The 23,974-nt window shown below is 44.8% G+C and overlaps 1 protein-coding gene across 1 annotated transcript in view; it reads right to left on the reverse strand.

Annotated features, from left to right (window-relative positions):
• The window catches only part of ASAP2 (ArfGAP with SH3 domain, ankyrin repeat and PH domain 2), a 175,623-nt gene that overhangs the window by 74,260 nt on the left and 77,389 nt on the right, over positions 1-23,974 (reverse strand). The window contains exons 4-9 of the mRNA XM_011965316.1: positions 19,930-20,004; positions 18,233-18,282; positions 15,247-15,376; positions 10,292-10,377; positions 3,229-3,304; positions 2,864-2,950 (exon numbers count right to left, since the gene is read on the reverse strand). Of these exons, the coding sequence (XP_011820706.1) occupies positions 2,864-2,950; positions 3,229-3,304; positions 10,292-10,377; positions 15,247-15,376; positions 18,233-18,282; positions 19,930-20,004 (504 nt within the window). The remainder of the gene's footprint in view (positions 1-2,863; positions 2,951-3,228; positions 3,305-10,291; positions 10,378-15,246; positions 15,377-18,232; positions 18,283-19,929; positions 20,005-23,974) is intronic.

Below are 23,974 nucleotides of genomic sequence, written 5' to 3' on the forward strand. Positions count from 1 at the left end.
CAAAGATGAGCAGTGCCAACAGGTTTAACACTGTAGATAGGATCTTCTCCAAAAATCGAACACTGTGGTACATAGACCAGTCCTCATTGTATAATATTGCCCTATGGGTGGTCACTGCACAAGTTTTCAACTCTTCTCCAAGTATGAAAACCTTCACAAAGAAAAACAATGGAAATACCAATAGTATTCTCCTTACAGAGAGCAGAAAATATCAAGAACAAAACATGAATGACCAGTGATTGCGAAGTGTGAGGTCACCAGGACCAGAATGGCACAGGCTCCACACCAAAACAAAGCTGCATGGTCACAAAGAAACAGCAGCCTGAAGCTACCACACTGGAATGGCCACTCTTCATTCCTTCAATAACTGATGCATGGGATTTACAGGAAGAGAATGAGGAGCACTGGCTTCTACCAACGCTCAACACAGTTTCTTGGGGCATGTTAATTTCTATGAACTGTGATTACACAGGCAGGGTTAGAATTTCTGTAACACTGAATAAAAATCCTCTAACACCTTCAGTTGTCTAAGTCACAGAAGAAAATCCAACCAAAGGAATGACAGCCTAAACAATAATGACCAAATGATCAATTCTTATTGCAAATCTGAGGTATACAAAATGGAACCCCCATCAAGAAAATCATTTTAAACCAGAAAATGTAGCATATTCACATCTGCTTATTACGTGCAACTGTGTTCAAAGACTGTCCAACTTGCTGAATGCCATTACCTAAAAGCAATGCAGAGCATGATACGCAAAAAACACAACACCCCCACAACTAGGAGATTGTTGAGTTAGGTCTTGACAAGGAGCCAACTGGGCAGACAGCCAAAGATGAATAGTAAAGGAGGTTCATTTGATCCCTCTGTGCAATCAGGGGCAGATGGGCTGGTCAACAAAAAACAACAGACTATAAAGAACTTCTGGTCTGTGCTGGTAAATTTGTTATACTTCCCTGCAAAGCTGTAAATAACCAGCTCTCTCACAACAGCCCATTTTCCCAAACCTCCTAATTCTGCACAGCCAAAGCAAACACAGCCTTTGCACTGTGCCCAGAGGGCTATTTGGCCCCAGCTGCTGCTCTGCCTTATTTTAAACCTGAGCTTTGCTTCATGGGTTGGATCCTCCTTCTTAGACAAAGGCAGTTCTCGATCATTTCCAACGGCGCGCTGGGGAGCAGCCACCTTGGACGGCATTCTGGCTCCCGCCCTCACACTACCTCCTCCTCATTACAACTAGGCCACTATTTTCTCCTTACGCCAAGTTCTTTTTTTTTTTGTGCTTATATCCCATGTTTGGGAACATCAAAGCATCAGAGCCTACGTTCTCTAGACTAGGAGGAAGTCACCGTGTTGTAGGTCATTTCTAGCACTAAATATAACCTTGCTCTGCCAATGTCTCACTTAGTTGACCCATGTTTACCAAAATTCCACTAAATGAGCGCTGTGGCACTACAGTGCGATGGAAGAATTGCTCAGAAGGCAGAGTGGCATCCTCAGGCTGCTCGAGGTACGGCTGGAGAAAAGGCATCTGTGCATTTAAGGCACAGCCAACACTCAAAAAGAGGAAGAGGCTATGATTCAAATGGGGCTTTCAAACAGGACGTGCTCTGTGAACTCAGATCACTGTGGGCTGGGGTGATCAGAGGCAGTGCTCCAGAGGTGGGGCTTCAGAGGGACTAGAAAGATGTGTAGAATTCAGCCAGTCAGGGGAGAGAAAGGGAGGGAGGGAGGGACCTGCTTCATCTTCACAAAGGAACAGCAGCAAAAGTGTAAACTGTAAACCCAGAAAATATCCACTTCCCTAAGATTTGTGCAAACTCTTCAGCCTTTAATAAAATCTACAACAATGAAAGGTGAGGGGTTAAAATAAAAAATGCTACTAGCCATTAATATATAAAAGGAATATATATATGTGTATATATACACACACACACATACAATGTTCATGAATAAAACATGCAAAATTCTGCAATTTATTAAAATACTGAACTACTTACTCTCCTAGACTTCGGTCACAAAAGGTAAATGCATTTGGGAGAAAAACAACAATATTCAGTTATAGTACAAGAACTTACAATAAAATAGAGCTCACCAAACTGCCAAAAGGGAACTTTATGCTCTGTCAAGTAGTTTAGCAATTCCTCTAAAATCACTAGATATACATTTAGACACATTCCTTTTATTGACAAGGAAATGGATTTATACTAAATTCACATTATGATACCCACATTGTAGTGAAAATATAGTAAAATTATCTTTAAAACTTTTTAATGGCTTTTTTAAAACAAGTCCCCACAACACAAATTGTCCCTGCTGACGTGTTAGCACACAGAGACGTCATTACAGAAAGAGGGGAAGTAAGAGAACTAAGGATTTCTGTCTGTCACTACGGAGGCAGCTGTAAGAAAAGCTCATGCCTCATATCGTATAGAACACAACCTCAGGGCTGGCAGAGCCCCAGCTGGTCTCCTGCTACGTGCCTAGGCCCAAAGGGGCAGAGTCCATGTATGTCAGGGTACGGAAACGACAGAGGACCAGGTACAGGATAAGTAGCAAAAGGACACATGGTCTCTGTGACGAAGCCACCAAGAGCTCCTTATCTAGCAACTGACAGAGCACAGGGTTTACACACCGCCATTAAGGCCATGCATGTAGTAAATGCTTCCTCCTGAAATAAACATATTTTAAAAGATGGTTTTACAGAACTAAATTGCAAGAATACATTAAATGTTTTCCTGCTGCCTGACACAGCCCGAGCGAACTGTGAGCTCCTAGAAGATATGAACTTCATGTTTTTCAGGCCCAAAGCCTCCAAGAATGGGGCTAAAACTGCAATCTTTCAAAATTAAATCCCCTCACCTCTTTCTGTTCAACCTGCAATGCGGATTTCAAAATATCTCGAAGCTGTATCAACTGCCTTCTTTCTTCATCCTGGGCCTGTTTGATCTTTAAAAACACACACACAACAGAACGAATCAGAAAATTAAGACTGAGGTACAGTGAAACGTTGGTGCTCATGGTGCCATTTCCACACAAAGCGACAACTGCCTCCCTCGCTAGTCAAACCTTCCCTCCCACCATGACAGAGGACCGGCGTGGGAACGCCACACTCCACGTGGGCGGCACAGCATGGAAACACAGGGTTACACAGAAGCAACATTTAGAGGAAAATGTCTGTTGCATTAAGACAGTTTTAACACCGCGGTGGGAGGGAAGCTACTCACCGTGTGAAGATCTGTAGACAGCGTTTCAATGGAAGGTTTGAGGCTTTCCACAGCTTTGAGTCCATCCTGAAAAAAACTAGCAGGAAAAAGAAGAAACAGAGATGACACTTCACACAGGAATAATTTTGTCAGACAGATTAAAAAACTTCTTTAAAGTGACTGAAGTCATTATGTAACTCCTGGGGGAAAAGACTGTATGAACAGAACCTTAAAATATCAGGCAAACCAAGAATAAAATGACACTCAAAATTAGCAGGAGCAAATAAAAAAGGAATTGCAATAAGCTTAAGTATTTAAGATTTTTCTCAACCCATATAAAATGAGGCCTTGATTTTCAGTTTATAACGGGAGCGGGTTCTGCTCACAAATGGCAGCAAGGGCTTTGATTGATTTCTTCTGAGCATCCAAACAGAAGCATATGAAGCTAGAAAGGCATGGGGCACAAGTGGAAGACACTAAAGAATGTGCCGCAACATGTGACATGGAAAAGAGAAGGAACGCAGAGGCTGGGTGCGGCAGCTCAAGCCTGTAATCCCAGGGTGAGGGATTTGGGGAGGCCGAGGCGGGAGGATCACTTGAGACCAGGAGGTCAAGACCAGCTGGTCAACATAGCGAAACCCCTAAAAATACTCTATTAAAAATACACACACACAAAATATACAAAAATACAAAAAGCTACTACTCGGGAGGCTGAGGCACAAGAATTGCTTGAATCCAGGAGGCAGAGGTTGCAGTGAGCTGAGATCGCACCACTGCTTTCTAGCCTGGCAACAGAGTGAGACTGCCTCCAAAAAAAGAAAGAAAGAGACAGACAGACAGAAAGAGAGAGAGAAAGAATGCAGAAAAGAACCAAGCAGCTTTGATGGCTACACTCTGTATCTGTGGGGTAGGACACCGTAGATGGAGAACTTGATATTTGTATCAAGAGGAATTTTTTTTTTTTAAGGCTGAGAACTCAATGCCATGAGGTCACCTATAACAAGTGATTCAGGAAATGCAACAGAGGCTGGACAAGTTTTTCCGCTGCAGTCATGGGCTGGTGTTCAGTGCCGCCTCTGGAGGGTGCTGTGCGTAACCCTTTTGAGAGGAATGAAGAAAGGGCATTTCCATGAGCTAAGGAGAAAGTTCTAACCCATAACGAGGTCTCCAGGGCCCATGTAATACGGCCCCTGTCTGCAGCTCCAGTCTCAAACCACACCATTCCACTCACTTTGTTTACTCAGATCCAGACACACTGGCCTTTTCTCCCTTCCTCCGTGGCTACCAAGTTCTCCTGCCCCAGGCCCTCTGCACTCCGTTTCTTCTCTCTAAAGGCTTCTCCTAAGGTGTGTCTGCTTTGCCTGGTTGATTCCCACTCATTCTTCAAGTTTTAGGTTAAACATACCCTGGTTAGCCAGGCCTTCCATAATCCCCTACAAGTTATTCCCCTATAAGAGGCCTTCTTATACTTTCTCAGGGCATTTTGTATTTTTCTGCAAAACACTTGTTGCACTGCAATTATGTATTTAGTGTGATTGTTTAAAACAGAATTCCCTCATTAGATCTGAAGTTCTAGGAGGCACAAAGTACCCGCTAAGTCTGGCGTATTTCAAGCACATGCCATTTATTGAATGAATAAATAACTTAATGAAGGATGGACTGTCACCAACTTTAGCCAGTTTAGTGGATAACAAGGAGACTATCTTTAAAAAGTGATCCGGGTTTTGCATGTATCATGTGAGATGATGTTTACTTCTTTTAAACTCAGCAGTAGCTCTGTGGGCGTTTCCCAGACCAAGTGCATGACACACAAAAGGCGCTGTGAAAACACTGCAGTGTGACGTTTAATGCAGCAACTCCAAGGAGGAAGGAGAGGGACACATAGGCCGTGGGGCATGAACACTGACCTGTGTTTATTAGGAGTCACAGAGGTCAGGCTGTTAGAATGTTCTCATTCATCGTTAGATAGACACACAATTCTTTATGTTATACTCTTGTTCGTGTATTTTAACAGGTTTTTTTCTGAATACAGAGTATGTTTCTGAACTCATCTAATTCTTGTATTTTATTTACGTGTTTTTCTTTATGTAACTATTTTCTTAATCACTTCAAATTCTTGTGAAATAGGTAGGAGGACAGAGATTTCTAAGACCTAAGATAAAGAATAGGAAAAATATTACAGGTGATAAATGCAAAACCACCCAGGGAGAGGGAGCAGGTGTACAGCTCCAAGAACCTTTTCGACCTGGCAATTCTCCCTACAGTGAGAGGGAGGGAGGGAGGAGGGAGAGGGAGGGAGAGGGAGGGAGGAGGGAGAGGGAGGGCGGAGGGAGAGGGAGGGAGAGAGAGAGTGAGGGAGAGGGAGAGAGAGGGAGGGAGGGAGGAAGGGAGGGAGAGAGGGAGAGGGAGAGAGAGTGTGTGTGTGTGAGAGCGAGAGAGAGCGCGCGTGAGCATGAGCCCTGTAGTGGAATCAAGTGCTGAAAGACTTTTCGCCAGGACACCGTTTCCAGCATGACATTGAATGGTGTACTTGGAACAACAATATGAATTTGGATTTAGATTTAGAATCATCTTTGTAATAGCCCAGCCAACCTTCACCATCCACCTACCTGGAAAATCTCCTCCCTCTGATTTTTCAAAGTGCTGACCTTCCCGTACCCTCCTTGAGGCATGTCTTGGCACCCAGACACCCCTTCAAAGTGCACTCAGCCCTGGCGTCAGGAGAAGCTTCAAGAAAAGGAACACTATTCCCTCTCCGCTGGCTGCTGTCACTATGACAGTCCTAAGTACACAGCCCCAGCAAATTTTCTTGAGCCCATTAACACTTCTCCAAGCTTCACAGAACTTTTACCATCAACATTACCCAATCAAATTTTGTTGTCTATTAAACATTTTCTAGCCTGCCTCGCCAGGCTAGAAGGGGTGTATTTCCAGCCTTTAAAATATGCCCACTTAGAGGCAATCATCAAATCCACCAAGCAGAGTAGCCCCTTTCATCTCTGGGCCCCACACACCGTGCTGGGGCCCCTCCTGCAGCCTTCACGCTACCACATTCCAATGGGGTGTCTGCTGACGAGGTCTGCTTATGACACCCGCTGCTCCCTCCTCTGCGAGCTTCTGCAGCATCCGGGGCTGAGGCTCATCTTGACCATGCACCCCAAGTTCACTGAGCAATAGCTGGTCACAGTGGTTTCCAGCAGGTATTGGCTCAAAGAACAAGTCAATTCAACACTCATCACCTTTCAAACCATGGCTGTCTTTTTTTTTGAGACAGAGCCTCGCTCTGTCGCCCAGGCTGGAGTGCAGTGGCATGATCTCAGCTCACTGCAACCTCCGCCTCCCGGGTTCAAGCAATTCTCTAGCCTCAGTCTCCCGAGTAGCTGGGACTACAAGTGTGCACTACCGCAACGGGCTAATTTTTGTATTTTTAGTAGAGACCAGGTTTCACCATGTTGGCCGGGTTGGTCTGGAACTCCTGACCTCAGGTGATCCACCCCCGTTGGCCTCCCGAAGTACTGGGATTTCAGGCATGAGTCACCATGCCTGGCCAAACCATGGCTGTCTTTGTTTTCTAATGTTATAATGCCCCACTTCGATTCCGCTAGAGTACAGGATCTTCAATGCTCAGCGGCAAAGGCTAGCAAGACAAGTTTTCAAGATATTCCAGGAACGAGGTTGAGATGAAAATTCCTTCCTTAAATGAAATAAAAATAAAAGAACATGAAGTATTCTTTAAGAACACTTAAAGTGACAAGAAAAAAATGAAGAAAAAGCAAAATAACGCATATCTAAGTAGTTCCAAGGGTCAACAGCCAAACCTGAGCCCTGGAATCGAGTTTACACAGTGGCCTCTTCACCCTGGCGGAGCACAGCAGCACGCAGAGGCCCATGTCTGCCCAGCAGGGCACAGCACCCACCAGGCAAAGCCATGCCTTTGGGGACAGGAAGCGGAGACTGGGCGTGTGTGACGGGGGAATGAGAGGAGCTCCCACACGTGGAAACATGCACGGCTGTGAGCTTTTCTCTCTCTGCAGCTGAGCTGCTCGGGCTCCACGTTGTATCCTCCAGAACGTGAATTAAGAAAGCTAAAGCTGCTTGACTGATTTGAAGAGCAGGCAGCGTTCACACTCTCTCTCATATCCAAAAAGGAAGTAATGGAAGATTCATATTTTTAAAGGTTACTGAGCTCATGTCCATAAAAGGCCAACTACTTCACTTTTCCACAAGTGGTCTGTTGCTACCCAACTGATTGGTTTGGGCAAAATAAAGGGAGGGGAAAAAAGGAAATCCCAGAATAGCTTCTTCTTAAAAATAAAATATCAGCAAGGAAGCGACCCACTTCCTAAATTGCCTGACATAAGAACTGAAGAAGTAATTTGCATGCTCATCACAAAGTTAGAATTTTGAGTCTCCATAAAATAATTCATCTTGAAAACTATACAATTTCAAGGTCTTTTCCACCCTCTAAGTAGAGATGAGCTGTCTTTTAAATGTTTTTAATATAAATTCATGGGGTACAAACGCAGTTTTGTTATAGGCCTGGTGGTCAACTTAGGGCTTTCGGGGTATCCAACACCAGAATAACATACATTGTACCTATTAAGTATTAATAATTTCTCATCATCCCCACTCCCCTCACCCTCCTGAGACTGTTGTCACGCTGCTCTCTACATCCATTGGTATGCCTTTTTTAGCACCCACTTAGGAGTGAGAACATGCGATATTTGTCTTTCTGTGGCTGGCTTGTTTCACTTAAGATAACGACCTTCAGTTCTATCCCTGTTGCTACAAAAGACATGATTTCACTTTTTTTTTTTTTTTTTTTTAAATGGCTGAAGTTCTCTTTTAACTTTGGATGAACCACTCGGCACATCCTCCTTTGCCACCTGACCTCAAGTGCTTTAGAAATGCAACATCATCAAAGCTGTATGAAGAATTCCAAAGCAGAGCTCAGTTCAATTCCACAGCGCAATTCACTGCTGCAAATATGCGCCAGGTAAATGCGCCACACACTGCAGATATAAAACAAATCAATGACATGGCCTCTTCCTTAGGAGTGTAGAGTTCAGGAGCACAGAGACACCAGGAAGATGTCACCATGGAGACAAGCAGAGGTGTGGCGGCAACACAGGAGGAAGAAAAGGCAAAAGGAAGAAGCATTGCAAAGCAGGAATGATCCATGAGCTGGGTCCTAGGAGGAACAGAAGACAGGGAGGGCACAGAGGAAGGAGGCCTTCTAGGAAAAGAAACAATTGTGTACAAAGGTAGGTCGCTGGCGGCATAGCCTGCTCTGGGAAGGTAAGCAGACAGGCGTGGCAATTCCACAAGGAAAAGATTTCTCGTCAGTCCACACCTTTCACTCCCGCTGTCACGAGGTCAGCTGGGCCATCGTCATCTCTGGGCTGCACAGGGACAGGAGCTGTGTTTCCAAGCAATTGCCCACATCCACCCTTGTCCTATCTGGTTCCTTCTCCGCAACATGCAGAGTAATCTTGTTACAGCCAAGAAGCTTCCTGAAGCTGCTTCTAACCAACACCACTGTCTCTCTCCCCATCACTGTTTTGCCTTTTCATAAACTCAGTTAAATATTGGCTCGTGCTTCCTACTTGCCTCCCCCATGAGACCCCAGGGTCCGTGAAAGCAAGAACTTTGCTTTCCTCCTTACTGCATCACCAAAACCCCTAATAGCACCTGGCACATCACAGGAGCGCAAACAAATGATCCTCTGCTTCAATCTCTTCAAGAGCTTCCCAACACATTTGGGATAAAATCTAAAACCTTCTGCAAGAGGTCTGGGGCTGTCCACATCCCTAAGGCTTTTCTAAGCAGTTTCGTTTCAGGCCACTCTCCTTTTCACTGAGCTGATGTCACCTTGTCCTTTTTCCTGCCTGAAGACCTAGACCCTGCCTGGAACGTTCTTCTCCCACTCCTTATCTGCTGGCTCCTACTCATACTTTAGATCTCAAATCCATGTCTCCTCAGGGAGGTCTGCCGCTCATTCAAGAAAAAGCTGAGTACCTACTGTGTTCCGGGCACCGCGTGCTGGCTGCTGGAGACTGTATCAGGTAACAAAATAGAAAAACAAAAACCAAAAAACCCTACCTTAAATCTTTATCTATATCAGGTCCTTCTATTATATTCTTTCTTAGATTCCTATACTTTAAAACACTTTTGTAAACATCTAATTAGAAATTCATCTCTTTCAGTCCAACTTCCCTACTTGACTCTTCGAGCAGGAACTATGCCAGCTTTGTGCATCACTGTGCCTCTGGCCTCTGGTCCAGCGCCTGACATACAGCATGTGCTCAACAGAAGTGTGTTGGGTGGGTGAGTGAAGGAGCTAGGGGCCTGTCTGTATCAGTGACTGGGGGACGAGGAGCAGAAGCCAGGTCAGAGACGTGGGTCAGACTGAAGTACTGACATACATGGCAAAGCTGAGTACTTGAGCAGCCCCTGCAGGTGGAATTCTCTCCTCCTCCTCTACTAACATCTTCCTTTGCTCATCACAGTCCTTGGTTCTACAGGATAAGTAATATATAAAAGTGTTTTCTTATTTTAAAACACTGCATTAACACCATACCATTTCTCTTTTAACAAACATCTGAGAGATGCGCAATAGGTTAAATTGTTTGTCCCTCTACAAAAAGAGCCAAAAATAAATATATTTGGCAATGACTACAGATTTTTTATATTGTACATATGATTTTATTTTTAATGAAGATATAATCCCCGAGCCACAAAATTCATCCTTTTAAAGTGATTTTTAGTAAATTCACAAAGTTGTGCAATCATTAGCACTCACTTCCAGAATATTTTCAATATCCCACGAAGAAATCCTATACCTGTGAGCAGTCATTTCTCATTTCCTTCTTCCTCCAAGCTGCAGCAATCACTCATCTGCTTTTTGTCTCTGTTCTGTCTGTTCTCAAGGTTCACCCGTGTTGCTGCATGAGTCAACACCTCATTCCCTTTACTAGAGACTTCTACGCAAGTGTTTATTTCCTACGAGCTATCTACAGGTGTCCCAGAAGTTGGCATACATGAAGAAACATTTAAGATAACATCATAACAAAGAAGAACTTACTTGCATTGGGCATGAAAATATTTGATCAGATTCTGAAGTAAATCCACTCCCTTTTTAATCTTGATTTCGTTGACCTTCAGTAGATACTGTTGAAAAATGAAAAGGAAATGTCACAAAAGCAAGCAGAATATGATTTTAAAAGGAGCTTCTGAGGACTGAGATGATTTCTGGTACTTCTTTGGCATCTTTCACAATGCATAGAGTGCATGACTGACACTTAGTATCTCCTGGATTCCATAACCATTTCTTTATTTTGGGGCCACATGAATTATCTGACAGTCAGATAATTAAATATTTAAGTGCCAAAAACTCCTAGTAATAAGACAGTCTATCTTAGCCTGCTAGGAGAAATCTTCACTCCAGCTGCGTGGAAGACTATGGATGGTTCAAATAAATGGGATTTCTAACCATCTCAAACATACTTCTTCCCAAGGTCCCTTTCTTTAAGAACACTAATTGCTAACATATTGTAGCTGAGATGCTTGGCATTGTGTCTCTGGTCCTGAGACATTTTCCTTACACGTAAAGTAATGTGATTGTTAGAAAAAAACGAAGTTTAATTGAAATGAATTAAAGCTATTTTTAACTTGGAGAATTCATTAGTGACCACGAAGATATCAGAAAGCCTCAGGGAGCTACCAAACCAGTGTCAGGAAATAGAAGGACTTCATGAGTCCCCATCTCCTCCGCTGTCAGGAGACGATCTCTGAGACGGAATGTCCCCTGGAAAAGCTGCTGATTCATGCCCTGGCTATCAGCGGTAAACGATGGGCGGGGGTGGGGTAGGGGTACCCAAGTTCAGATGCTCACTGAGGTCTCTCTGCAGCCCAAGGAGGAGGTGGAAAGCTGCTGTGAAACTGTAAGCTGCAAATTGTCCTTCTGCCTGTAACAACTACCTGTAGGTCCTTCTTTCCCTCTTTCTTTGATATTGATTAAATATTTGTCAATGTATCAACTTTTAAAATTTTGACCTAGAAATTCTACTCCCAGGGATTTATTCTAAGAAGATAACCACAAAAGTTTACAAAGATGAACAGAAAAGGAGATACACTGCTATCTTGTTTATAAAAGTAAACAATGGCAACAGCCCAAACGTAATGAGTAGGACATTAACATACGGTGCATCCATACAGAAAATACTGTGCAGCCACTAAGCCAATAAAACCCACAATTTCTGACATGGACATCAACATACTAGAGAGTGAAAATAGGTTATAAAGCATCAGCAGAGAAAGATCTACTTATACAAATTTTTTTGAATGTATACACAGGGACATGTAAAGATGTTTAGTTAAATGTCAAAGTGGTTATCTTTGGGTAAGTAAAATTTGGGGGCAATTTTTAATTCCTTTTATATATATTTTCTTATATTAACCAATTTTCTTAAAAAACATATACTATTTTTACAAACAGCAAGAGAGGATCTCTTGCACCTTCTCCACTCACAGAAGGTCTGTATTACCTATTTGACATACTGAATTTCTTTATTAAATGAATTTTGAAGAAAGGGCTCCACAGCTTTAAAATAAAAGCCTGAAAGCCACTGTTCTAGATTAGATCCTGGGCAACTAAAATTTTCAACACCTAAACAATAGCAAGCACTTAAAGCTTGAGAACTTCAGTTTGCGGAAACAGTCAAATAATTTTAAAGTCACGTTTTTTGTCTGTTTTTGTTTTTTGTAAAGAGACAGGGTCTCACCATGTTGCCCCGGCTGGTCTTGAACTCCTGGGCTCAAACAATCCTCCCACCTCAGCCTCCCAAAATGCTGGAATTACAGGTGTGAGCCACCCTGCCGGGCCTTTTAACATGATTTTAATGGAGGCAATCTAATTCACTTCAGAGTTAGATTCTCAAGAAACTGTTATTCAAATGGTCTTTCTCACCTATGGAAAGAAAGGCCTTCACAGCCCATGACTATCTGGCCAACTTCTACACTCTTCATCAGATGTCTTCTCCTGTGAAAACTCTGAGTTTACTGTTAGAGAAGCCCACCTCTGCTTTTATGCATGCATATACTACAGCTCTCACTCAACTGTGAAACATTAGTGCCTGACCCCTCCAAGTGCCAGCTCTGCAGAGCCAGGACCCAGCACTACCTGAGGACTGCTCAAAAGATGGCTCAAGTCTATGACTTAGAGGCATCATCTATACAGTGTATTTCCATTAAAATAAATGACTTAGTCAGTTCACAGGATCAATTCACCTGGACACAGAAGAGAAGAAGTAACCAGTGCAATGTGCATATACCACAGCAAGCAACGACAGAGCCAGTGGGGAACCCAGTTACTCCTTAAGTCATGGCTACGACCTTCACACACTACTTGAATTTCAAAATTTCAGTATGCATTTTAAGTAGTCTTAAAGTGTTTAGGTAAATTGATTTCTACTTTACTAACCAAAAAGAGCATGACCCGAACACAAATACCCCTTTCCAAATTCATCCTTTCTAAAACACTACTATTTAATTTCACCCTGATTGTTTGTAAAACGCTACTACAGTGCTTAATTAGAAACAATATCCTTACAGAAGGAGGATTGAAAAAACAAATACTCTGTGCTTGTATAACACACAGCAGTTTCCTAGTCCCTGTCTCATGCTGTTTTGCTGATTTCTCTGCCACTCTATGAGGTAGGCCAGGAAGGTGGTATTATACATATGTGTTTTTCTTTTGAGAATGCAACCTATTATACTATACATATGTGTTTACAAAAAAAAAAAATGTGCATAAAAACATCCATTCTCCTATCCACAAGAACCCTTTAAGTTTAATTAAAGGCTTTATCTTGAGAATTCATTTCATCAAATGACTATTTAAAAATACTCGCTTGTTTTTCCAGTGAATATCTCTAAACATTCAATGAAAAACAAGGCAATAAAGTGGGAATAAAGGAGCAAAAGACACGAGACAGACATAAAAAAAGTAGAAGAACAGAAGTAAATCCAATCATATCAATAGTAACATTTAACGTTAATGGATTAAACAATCCAATCAAAAGGCAGAGATTGTCAATCTGATAAGAAAAATATGATCCAGCTACCTATATTATCTATAAGAGATACACTTCAGATTCAAAGATGTACACAGGCTGAATGTAAAAGGGTGCAAATAGTAACCAAAAGAGCTGGAGTGGTGATATGGTTTCAATGTGTCCCCTAAAAGTTCACGTGTTGGAAACCTGGCCCCCAATGCAGCAGTGTTGACAGGTAGAACCTTTGGGAGGTGACTGGGTCATGAGGGCTTTGCCCTCATGAGTGGATTAATCCATTCATGGATTACTGAGGGAGTGGGACAGTTATGAGAAGAGTGGGTCTCTTATTAAAAAGCCAGTTTAGCTGTCTCTTGTGAGGCCCCCACCATGTGATATCCTGCACTGACTCAGGACACTGCAGAGTCCCCACCAGCAAGAAGGTCCTCACCAGATGCAGCCCCTCAACCTTGGACTTCACAGCCTCCAGAACTAGGAAAGAAATTTCTTTTCTTTATAAATTACCCAGTCTCAGGTATTCAGTTATAGAAACAGAAAACAGACTAAGATAAGCAGATATTCTAACCTTAGACAAAATGGACTTAACTTTCGACCGCTACCCTGATTCCTGGGACTGATTTCCCTCTGCTGACCACTTAAGAGCTTGCTCTAGGAATAAAAACTCATTTAAATACATTTCTAAGATATATGTATTTACAAGGGTTAAGCTCCTGCTGCAATTAACAAACATACATTTCAAAATCAGAAAGTGCCTTCTGGATTAGCTTTGCTGTTGATTGCTTAGAGGGAATTAAGAGTTGGCCAATGCCAGTTTCAATGCCTGTCACAAACATCACCCATTGCCGGGCGCGGTGGCTCAAGCCTGTAATCCCAGCACTTTGGGAGGCTGAGACGGGCGGATCACGAGGTCAGGAGATCGAGACCATCTTGGCTAACACAGTGAAACCCCGTCTCTACTAATACAAAAAACTAGCCGGGCGAGATGGCGGGCACCTGTAGTCCCAGCTACTCGGGAGGCTGAGGCAGGAGAATGGCGTAAACCCGGGAGGCGGAGCTTGCAGTGAGCTGAGATCCGACCACTGCACTCCAGCCTGGGCGGCAGAGCGAGACTCCGTCTCAAAAAAAAAAAAAAAATCACCCATGCATTTTGTATATTTGAAACCTAAGTTTGCACCACTATGAGAGGGAAACAAATGCCATCCAGGGCGAGGGAGCTTCACTGGCACTGCCAGGAGGAACCAACCCCAGGCAGAGGTGGCAGCTGTTTCCATGTGCCATTTGTATACACGTACCTGGCAAGCAAGGCACAAAAATAAAAAAGCTGTGAGCAAAGGCCTTCATGATCCACGGTCTCTGATCACAGAGAAATGCTCTGAGAGTGTCCGTCCTGCTGTCTCCCCCTAAGGGATGGGCTGAGGCTGCGAGATGGAGTGGAGCAGACAGGCGCTCCCCAGGCCACCTGGGCCTTCAGGCTGGATGAGTGCCCCTGCCTGAGCAAGTGAGGTCTAGGAGGAAGTCAAACGGGTGACTTGGCTTCCCATTCACTCACATACACTGACACAGGCCATGGTCTGTCATCGCTGTATGGTGTTTTCAGCTGACTTCACACCCTCCCACAAGCCAGTCACTGACTCCACTGGTACAAGAGAACTCAGACATCTCATTTAAATACACCCAAGGAATAAGTATTTTAGCAAGAGTATGTATGTGAGGCCAGAAAGAACATTCTATACATTTAGGGGTTTTTCTCTACCTTTAAGAAAATGTTGGTGTTAAATAACCTAATTCTACCCTCCAGGAAGCTAGCACTTCCCTAGTAAAAGAAATGTCAACACAGGGGCAAAGGGAGTCCAATAATGCATGTGGTGTTTTCTCTGAAGCCACAGGTATTGGTGAGACACTCCCACAGGTGAGGGCAGAGCCGGCACAGCCTGGGCTGTAGGACCTGCCTTCGCCACCGCCTTACCTCGCACATCTGCAGCTGGAAGAAGCGCCTCTCCTTTTCCATCTCTTCGGCAATTTCCGCTCCACTTATTTCAGTCCGAATCATCCCATGGAGCTTGGCGTGTTCCTTTTTCTCCTTTTCTATCTTGGTTCTACGTGTGAAAGCAAGGATCAATCAAGATGCCTGTTGGCACGGAACTCAATGGGACAGCCTTGAAGCCGCCCCAGTACCCAGCGTGGCAAGACCAATGCTCACCACATGCTTCAGCACAGGCGGCCTCTTAACTCCCTCGAAAGGAAAATGGGTGTCCTCACAAAGATGTCAAGCTGGGCCTTCCCACTTACTCAGCAAGTACTTCCTAAGCACCTGCTTTGAGTCAGGTATGGGTCAGAGGAGGCGGGAAGTCTGCACAGGGCTTGGAGGGTTCCTTCGGCATCAGCATTCGGAGCCTGCCTGCCCTCTAGTAACCCAAGGGCACTGTCTGACTCTTCCCCGCCCACTGTTTCTCCTCCTGGACTTCCTCCCTAGTCTCTGTCATCACCTCCTCACTCAGTGAAGCCACACCAGTTCTCTGCCTTGACCAACAACACCGCTCATCACCGCAGAAGACGACCAACCACCTTTCCATGCTGTCGGCTTAATTATCCTTTCCACATTCATCTCGTGCCTAACCTGTATTACCTAAATGTCGAGTGTGCAGTTCAGGGTAAAAACTGACCAACGAGCACATCCAAAAAAGAGTCACCACGGTAAAAAGGAGCCACAAAATCATGTTTGCTAAGGTGGGCTTGAAATAGCCATGAGTTTTTATTCTGGAGAAAAGGAGACTAAACAAAACCAACAGCACTCAGAAAACGGAAAGGGCTGCCATGAAGACAAGGGAAGCAGCTCTTTCTGTAGAGCCTCAAGTAGACACCACAAGACCCAAATAGCATGTTCTTTCAAAGGCATCCAATGATGAAATGGGCTACGTGGGGTTCCAGAGGGTTCCCTGTCATTAGGGTGAGGAGGACTAGAGTGTTTAAGATGAGGCAAGAAATGTCATTTCTCTGTGTGTCCTGCACTGTGTAGGTTCTCAACAACTTGAAGGAGTGAAGGAGTGAATGAGTGAAAAATAAACACACAAGAGACCCTTGGGGAGGGATGTTTAATGAGTTTACGCATCCGAGAGGGAATGTGACTGGAGGGTCCCTGGGACTAGAACTAGACAATTCCAAGGTGTCCCTGACACTCCTTCACAGGCAAGAGACCATCCAGACACTGGTCATTTCTCTTAATAATCAGGTATGGGACTATTTGCCCAGGAATTTAAAAGACATCTGAAACCTATTATGGTTGTTACATATCACTAAACCTCTTGGGATAAATGAATCTCCCACATTAATAAAAAATTACTTCCTTTATTTATCCTACAATTACTTCAAGTTTAAAGGGTACTGCTCCCTCCTCCTAAATTCTAGGGTTTTATGAGGAATTCTGTCCCCTTTCTACCCATGTGTGTCTCATTTTTACAGAATTTGATGTTATCCTCCTTCCAAACCTTTTCTTTTCAGAACCAGACGACTCTCTCAGGCACTCCTCTTCAGAAAGCCCTTTCTGCCCTTGGTCTAGTCACACACAGTACCATTTCCCATCAGCCACGGAGAGGGCAGCAAGTGCGGCTGAGTGAAGTGGGAAAGCTGCCTGGCCTGGCTCAATTACTCTTACTGGCTGACGAGCAGAAACCACTGACTCTTGGTTTTCCCTCTGCAAAGCAGGAATCCACTGGTCCCTTCCCATTTATTTCACCCAACTGGCACACAGATCAAGGATGCTGACAGACCAGGGATCCCAGGTGGGGGCCTCCCCGGGCTGAACAGACCTGCAGGGTTCTCTAGTCAACACTCTGCCTGTGCTTCTGAATGAATGCATACCATCATTGAAACTCCAGAACTCAGGGCCAAGCAACCTCGGGTATGGAAATGTAAGATTCCCACGGATAGAAGGAGTATCAAAGGTGTGGGGCTCACTGAGTTGAGCTTTGTGATCCTTCCCCACTGAAAAGATATCCAGGGAGAGTTTTTTTGTTTGTTTGTTTTGTTTTTTGTTTTGTTTTTTTTAACCAAACAACCTAAAGAAATACTTGTACTTAGATTTGAAATGACTTCCTCATAACACCTTTTACTTTACCAGATAGCTTCATACGAAAGATTCATATGAAAGTTTCTATTTCCAATCAGAACACTCAACATTACCCAAGGCACAGAGATTACAAAGTAAACACCACCACATTTCATATCTTTCCAGTATTTAAAATAATTGAAGCCATTATTCCCCCCACAATTACTTGCTTGATCAATTCCCTGTAGCTTGACTCTCTCTACAATAGGGATGGGAAACTGTGACTGGGGAAGTTACAACTGCCTGAAGTCAACCAACAGAGTCTTGTCTCTTGGCTGACTTCAGGTCAGGAAACCAATTCTATTTCTTGTAGAAACCATAGTTCACATTCAAGAATCAATTCTCCATTCTTCAGGTTATTTTTTTGGCAGATGCATCTGAAGGAGACAGGTATTGAACCCTCTTTCTAAACCCAAGGGAATTGGTATTTCAGAGAAACACAGATACAAAGCTAAGTAGTTTTCACCAATCACCAGGAAGATGAAGTCTGAAAACTGCCCTGTTATCAAAAACGGTAACAGAATGGACAAAGTGTTTAAAAACAAAAACAGAAAGAAATAGCTCCTGAGAGAAACTGGTCTTAACTTCCCTCAATGAACTCTCCTGAAAATAACATCCTATAACCACTATGACATCATAAACAAAGGAACAGAGGAAAACAGATTAAAAGAAGAAGATAGCATCACCAAACACATCTGTCATCAAAACGAACCACAACAACATGGTTGATAAAAAATTCTTTTCTGGATTAATGTTTATTTAGACAATTCCTTTAAGCAGTAAGAGCTTGGTTTGAATTTGGAATCTCAAATTACCTATCCGTAATTTTAAAAACGAGAACACTCACATTTTTGTTTCATAGTCCTTCCAAGCTTTATCAAAAGGCTTTTTCAGATCCTGTAAACAAAGAGTAATAAATTAGGCGAGGCTAATCATTCACTTCTGTGCAAGATAAACTTACTTATCCCTGTACCAGCCCTGAAAGAAGCATTAATGTCTGCAATAAATGACGTATGTAATTCCGTGAAAAATAAAGAATGCTCTTAAGTACACTAGCGGTGGCATTTCCTTTCTTTCTCTTAATATAGAATATACTAAATGCACACAAAAGCAAGGTGCTGCCACCCAGTTATGACACTCATGGGCCACCTTGTGTCACCTGTGCCCTACTCCCTGTCCTGGGCCTAATCTGAAAGTAAACCCTGAAAGACAACCTTTAATCTGCAAATATTTCAGGATGTCTTTCTAAAAGAAAGGAACTCTAATTGATAGATGAATCTCGACACATCTAACCCTGCTTTAAGCCCAATGACAGGAACAGAAAGGCCACCACATCCTCCTGGGGTCTCCTACTGCTCTTTCGTCTGCAATTCAGGACTTCATAAGCTCTGATAAAGCCTGCCTCAAAAACTACTGAGCCACTGGAAATTCTATCAAATGGTCCCCACCTATTTATGCTCCTTTCAAAGGGGTTCTTCAGGGAGTCAGAAATCTTTTTGTTGTTGTTGTTGTTGACGACTACTTTTTGGCTTTTCAATGGCCTCGGGTAAGGCCCAAGTGCCACAGCCTGGCATACAAGTCCCTGCACGAACTGGCTCCTCCTGCACCCTGGCAGCCTGACATGCAGCGCTGAGTCCTGCCCCCTGTGTGCACCTGTGCCTTTCCTCTGCCTGGGATGCCTTCCCGCCCATGAGCTGGGCTAACTCCGCTGACCTGTTCTCCGAGCCCCTGAAGGCTCGATAGGGAATGTGTCTCAACAGCTCTCTCCGGGCACACTCTGTGAAGGAGACCCTGAGAAGCTTCTGTAGAGGTCCTGGAGATGGGACCCAGGAATCGTGTGCAGATCCAAAGAATTTGAGTCTCCCGAGAAGACAGCCACAATCATGTCCCTTTCGTGGTGCATGTCTGTCAGGGCTGGCGGTGGACAGGAGCAGCAGGCTGCCCAGCAAACACTCCTCTAGCCCTGCCCACTGCCCCCGAAACAGCTCCTGGCCTGTGTGCTCATGAGCAAACGCCCCTCCAGCCCTGTCTGCTGCCCCCTTAAACAGCTCCTGGCCTGCATGCTTATAGTGGCTAGGCATGTCCTAAACAGCCAACATCCTCTGAAGGACAGAGAGACGAAATCAGCTCATGCCTGAAGACTGCGACCTTCCCAGCAGGAAAATACACACTTGCTAGGATCCTTTCCCAGTGGTAAATGGGCAACATGCCAGTTACAAAGCCCAACTTCTCCCACAGGTTTCCCTCCTCCCTGGAGGGACCAAAACTCTTTACTGTTTCCAAAATAGCAGTTTTCTTTCCCTTCCCAGTCTCCTCCCCTCATCAAGTTTGTTGCACCAACAGGATGGCCAGAAAGGCCAAAAGTCACCACCATTCTGGCTGAAAGGTGGTCCCAAGATGGCAAATCAGAGGAAGCGGAGATAAAAGAGCCATCCTGTCGTCCCCATGAGAACGTACTGGCGTGGCTGCTGCCCGGCAGGCCAAGTTACCGTGACTCTACATGGTCTAAAAGCTGCCCCCGGTGTCACAGTGTCAATGTCATACCCCTTTCACTCCTTTCAGGTCCCCCTTCAGCAAACTGTCCAAAGGGAAGGAGATTATGTTGTTCATATTCTGAATCTAAAAAACAAAAACAAAAAGGAGATTCTTATTCAGCTTCCTTGTGAATCTAAAGTAAGGACAGCAAGGACATTAGAGAGAACATTCGATAATGATTCGCCTCCACCTAAAACCCGGCTGGTGCAGGTACTGTGCCTTATTCAGTCACATTCTTTGGAACAATTTCATCTTACAAACGAATAGAGGACGAATGAAAAGTCTAGGTCTGTGTATTTTTCACAGTAACAATCTTATATTGTTATGCTATAAAGTTTGTAAAGAAACAATCATTGCAGTGAAGAAAAAATATTTCAAAACAGTCAATGAGAGAATTACATCAAAAGCCTGGGATAAAAGGAAACCCCCACTTCTGACTCTCAATCACGGCTCCACCCATCAGCTGGGCTGTACTGGGGTTGGCGCTCTGGGCCCCAGGCCCCAGTCTCCACAGCAAGCTCCAAACAGGGGGAAAAAGGCAAAGTCTTCGGTCTGCTGCAAAGGCACACGAGCAAATGCTGGGTGCGAACGATAAAAGAAATGTGTGTGTGCCGGGGAGGGAGAGGGTCAGTGAGTGTGTATGACGGAGTGTGTGGGTGTGTAGGGTGTAAGTGACTGTGTCTTGAGTGTAAGTGAATGCACATGAGGGTCTGTGTGACTGAATGTGGGTATGAGTGATCATGTAGGTATGTGGGGGAGCATGTTAAGTGACTGAGGGTGTGATTGTGTGAGGATGTGATTGTGTGAGTGCGGATGTGAGCGTGTGAATGACTGTGTATGGGTGTGTGTGGGTGAGGGTGTGACTGTGTGGATGTGAGTGATTGTGTGAGTGTGGATGTGTGTGAATGTGATTATGTATGAGTGTGTGTGGGTTTATGAGGGTGTGATTGTGTGAGGATGTGTGTGAAGGGGATTGTGTATGGATGTGGGTGGGTGTGATTGTGTGTGGATGTGATTGTGTGTGTGGATGTGAGTGTGGGGGGTGTGATTGTGGGCATGTGAGTGGGTGTGTAAAGGTGTGACTGTCTCTTGAGTATGAGTGAATGCACATGAGGGTGTATGTGAGTGAATGAATGCGTGTGTGAGGGAGCATGTGTTTGAGGGTGTGCGTGTGTGTGGATGTGAGTTGGGGTGACTGCACTGTGTGAGGGTGTGTGTGTGGATGTGAGTTGGGGTGACTGTGAATGTGACTGTGTGAGGGTGTGACTGAGTGAAGATGTGAGTGACTATGTGAGTGTGGATGTGTGTGGGGGGGTGTGATTGTGAGGGTGTGAGTGAGGGTGAGCATGGATATGGGTGTGAATGCATGGGGTGTGCGTTGAGTGTGGTTGAGTGTGTGTGGATGTGAGCAGGTGATTGCGTGGGGTGTGAGTGTGGTTGTGAGTGTGTGTTGAGTGTGGATGTGATTGGGAATGATTGCATGTGTTGTGTGTTCAGAGTGGTTGTATGAGTGTGGATATGAGTGGGTGTGATTGTGTGGGGGGCATGTGAGTGTGAGGGTGTGACTGTGTGAGAGTGAGGGTGTGATTGTGAGGAGGTGTGTGATTGTGGGCGGAGGTGGTGTGGGTGGGTGTGTGAGTGAGGGTGTGTGTTGGGGGGTGTTGCCAGGGAAAGAAGATAAATAGGAACAGGAAGACCAAGAGCCTTGGTACCCCCATTCTTCTCCCTGAAGCAAGAAGGCAGGAGAGTGGGGACGCACACTGTCCGCATGGATTAAACTGGGTGGAATGGAAGCCTCCTAACCAACAGGCACATGAGTAGCAAGCAAGTCTCCATGACAGCAGTTCAAATGCGACTCAACTCGAGATGCAAAGCTTCAGAAAGGAAGAGCCTTCAGGTACAGCCCTGAGCCTGAAAAGATTCCCTCCCTCAAGTGGAAAATGAGCTGGAAACCCACTTTCACACTTCCCAGGCTTGGAGCACTCCCCTGAATCAACCCAATGGCCAGTTCCCACTGCTGGGCCCCTGTGGCTTCTGTGACACTCTGGGCTCCTAGATTACAGGCCCAGAGAAGGAGAAGGCCAAGAGGAGGGACTTGGGGCCTTGTGTATTCATTCATACCATCGAGCAAAGGAAAGCTTTATTTCTAGTATAATTACCTTAAATAGGAAGATAAAATGGCACCACTTGTAAGGCAATATGGGATCCGATTTTTATACACCATTCAGCGTACTAAACTTTTTTTTCTTTTTTTGAAACATGGTCTCACTGTGTCACCCAGGTTGGAGAGCACTTCAGCCTCAACTTCCTAAGCTCAGGGGATCCTCCCATGTTAGCCTCCTGAGTAGCTGAGATTATAGGCACAGGCCACTAGGCTTGGCTCATTTTTTTTTTTGTATTTTTTGTAGACAGCGTTTCACTGTGTTGCTCAGACTAGTCTTGAACTCCTGGACTTACGAGATCCGCCCTCCTCGGCCTCCCAAAGTGCTGAGATTACAGGCACGAGCTACCGTGTCTGGCCTAAATTTTCCATTAGAAATAGAAATGTACTTAGAAAACACTGGTAAGGTATGTAATAACATCTGCATCCACAGCCAATTCTGCCAAATAAATGATCAATTAATGACTGTCATTTCAGAAATAACCTTTTTGGGGAACTTTTGCCTTAGGATTAAACAACTCAACATTTCTCATGTACCTGGCCTTCCTCCAAGGTACAATGTCATCAGCTATGACTTGCTAATATCAGCCTTAAGCATTGAATTTTTAAATCCTGAAAAGCACAGTTTAAGGCGACGTTCCTTCCGGGACGACCGGATGGAACAAGGACAAACAGAAGGCCATGTAGATGAGTAACCTACAACAACAAGCACACCTAGATTTCCACTGTCATTGTCAGCCTTGGCAGCCAGACAGGTGAATGAGGAATGCAACTCCGTCATAGTCCCCGCCTCCAGGGGCCACATTTCCCTCTACTTGCAAGGACCCTTGCAGACAGCCCCAAGTACCCAAGTATGGAGCCAGCTCTGTTTCCTCCAACGCTCTTCCTTCCTACAAAGTCCTCCCTCCCACCCTCCTCACTTGTTCGACACCCAAGAGTCATCTCTGACCCCACTGCTGCCACCCAGCCGTGCGGCACGCTTCTCAACAAATTCCAGGTCTTAACCCTACGTACACAGGCCTGTCCTCCAACATTCCCTCCATGCCATTCTCACATTCACTGCCACAGCTGGGCCTCACTGCTCCTTCTCGGAACTAAGGCTATGGCATCCCCTGCTCCCTGCCACCGCCTCCTAGCCTCTGCCTGCCCCAATCCCTCCTTCAGAGCTCAGGCAGGCTACTCTGGGGTTGTGCCTCTAATAAAGACTAAACTACTTATTCCTGCATTTCACACTCTCCACAATCCACCCTTATTTGCCACGTTTCATCTTCATCTGTCTCCAAACTGAACTCTCTCCTTCCCTGATTCTATGCATGTGCTCAATTTGTTCTATTCGACGGAAAAGTCTTCCCTATCCCTGCTGTGTTCAAAGCCTTCTCATCTATCAGGAGTTACTCAAATGCCACTTTCTCTACTAAGCAACCCCGGCAGAATGTGATCCCTCCCTCCCCAAAATCCTCCAATATTTTCTTTCTTTCTTTCTTTTTGAGATGGAGTCTCACCCAGTCTGGAGTGCCGTGGCGAGATCTTGGCTCACTGCAACCTCCACTTCTCAGGTTCAAGTGATCCTCCCGCCTCAGACTCCTGAGTTGCTGGGATTACAAGTACCCACCACCATGCCTGGCAACTTTTTGTATTTTTAGTAGAGACAGGGTTTCATCATGTTGGTCAGGCTGGTCTCAAACTCCTGACCTCAGGTGATCCACCTGCCTCGGCCTCCCAAAGAGCTGTGATTACAAGTATGAGACACTGCGCCCAGCCCCTTTTCTAAATGTTTTAAGGCACTTGGCAGGCTCTTCCCTGCATTCATCTTTTTTTTTTTTTGAGACGGAGTCTCGCTCTGTCGCCCAGGCTGGAGTGCAGTGGCCAGATCTCAGCTCACTGCAAGCTCCG

Source organism: Mandrillus leucophaeus, unplaced genomic scaffold (assembly GCF_000951045.1).
Source record: "Mandrillus leucophaeus isolate KB7577 unplaced genomic scaffold, Mleu.le_1.0 Scaffold72, whole genome shotgun sequence".
Classification (NCBI taxonomy): domain Eukaryota; kingdom Metazoa; phylum Chordata; class Mammalia; order Primates; family Cercopithecidae; genus Mandrillus; species Mandrillus leucophaeus.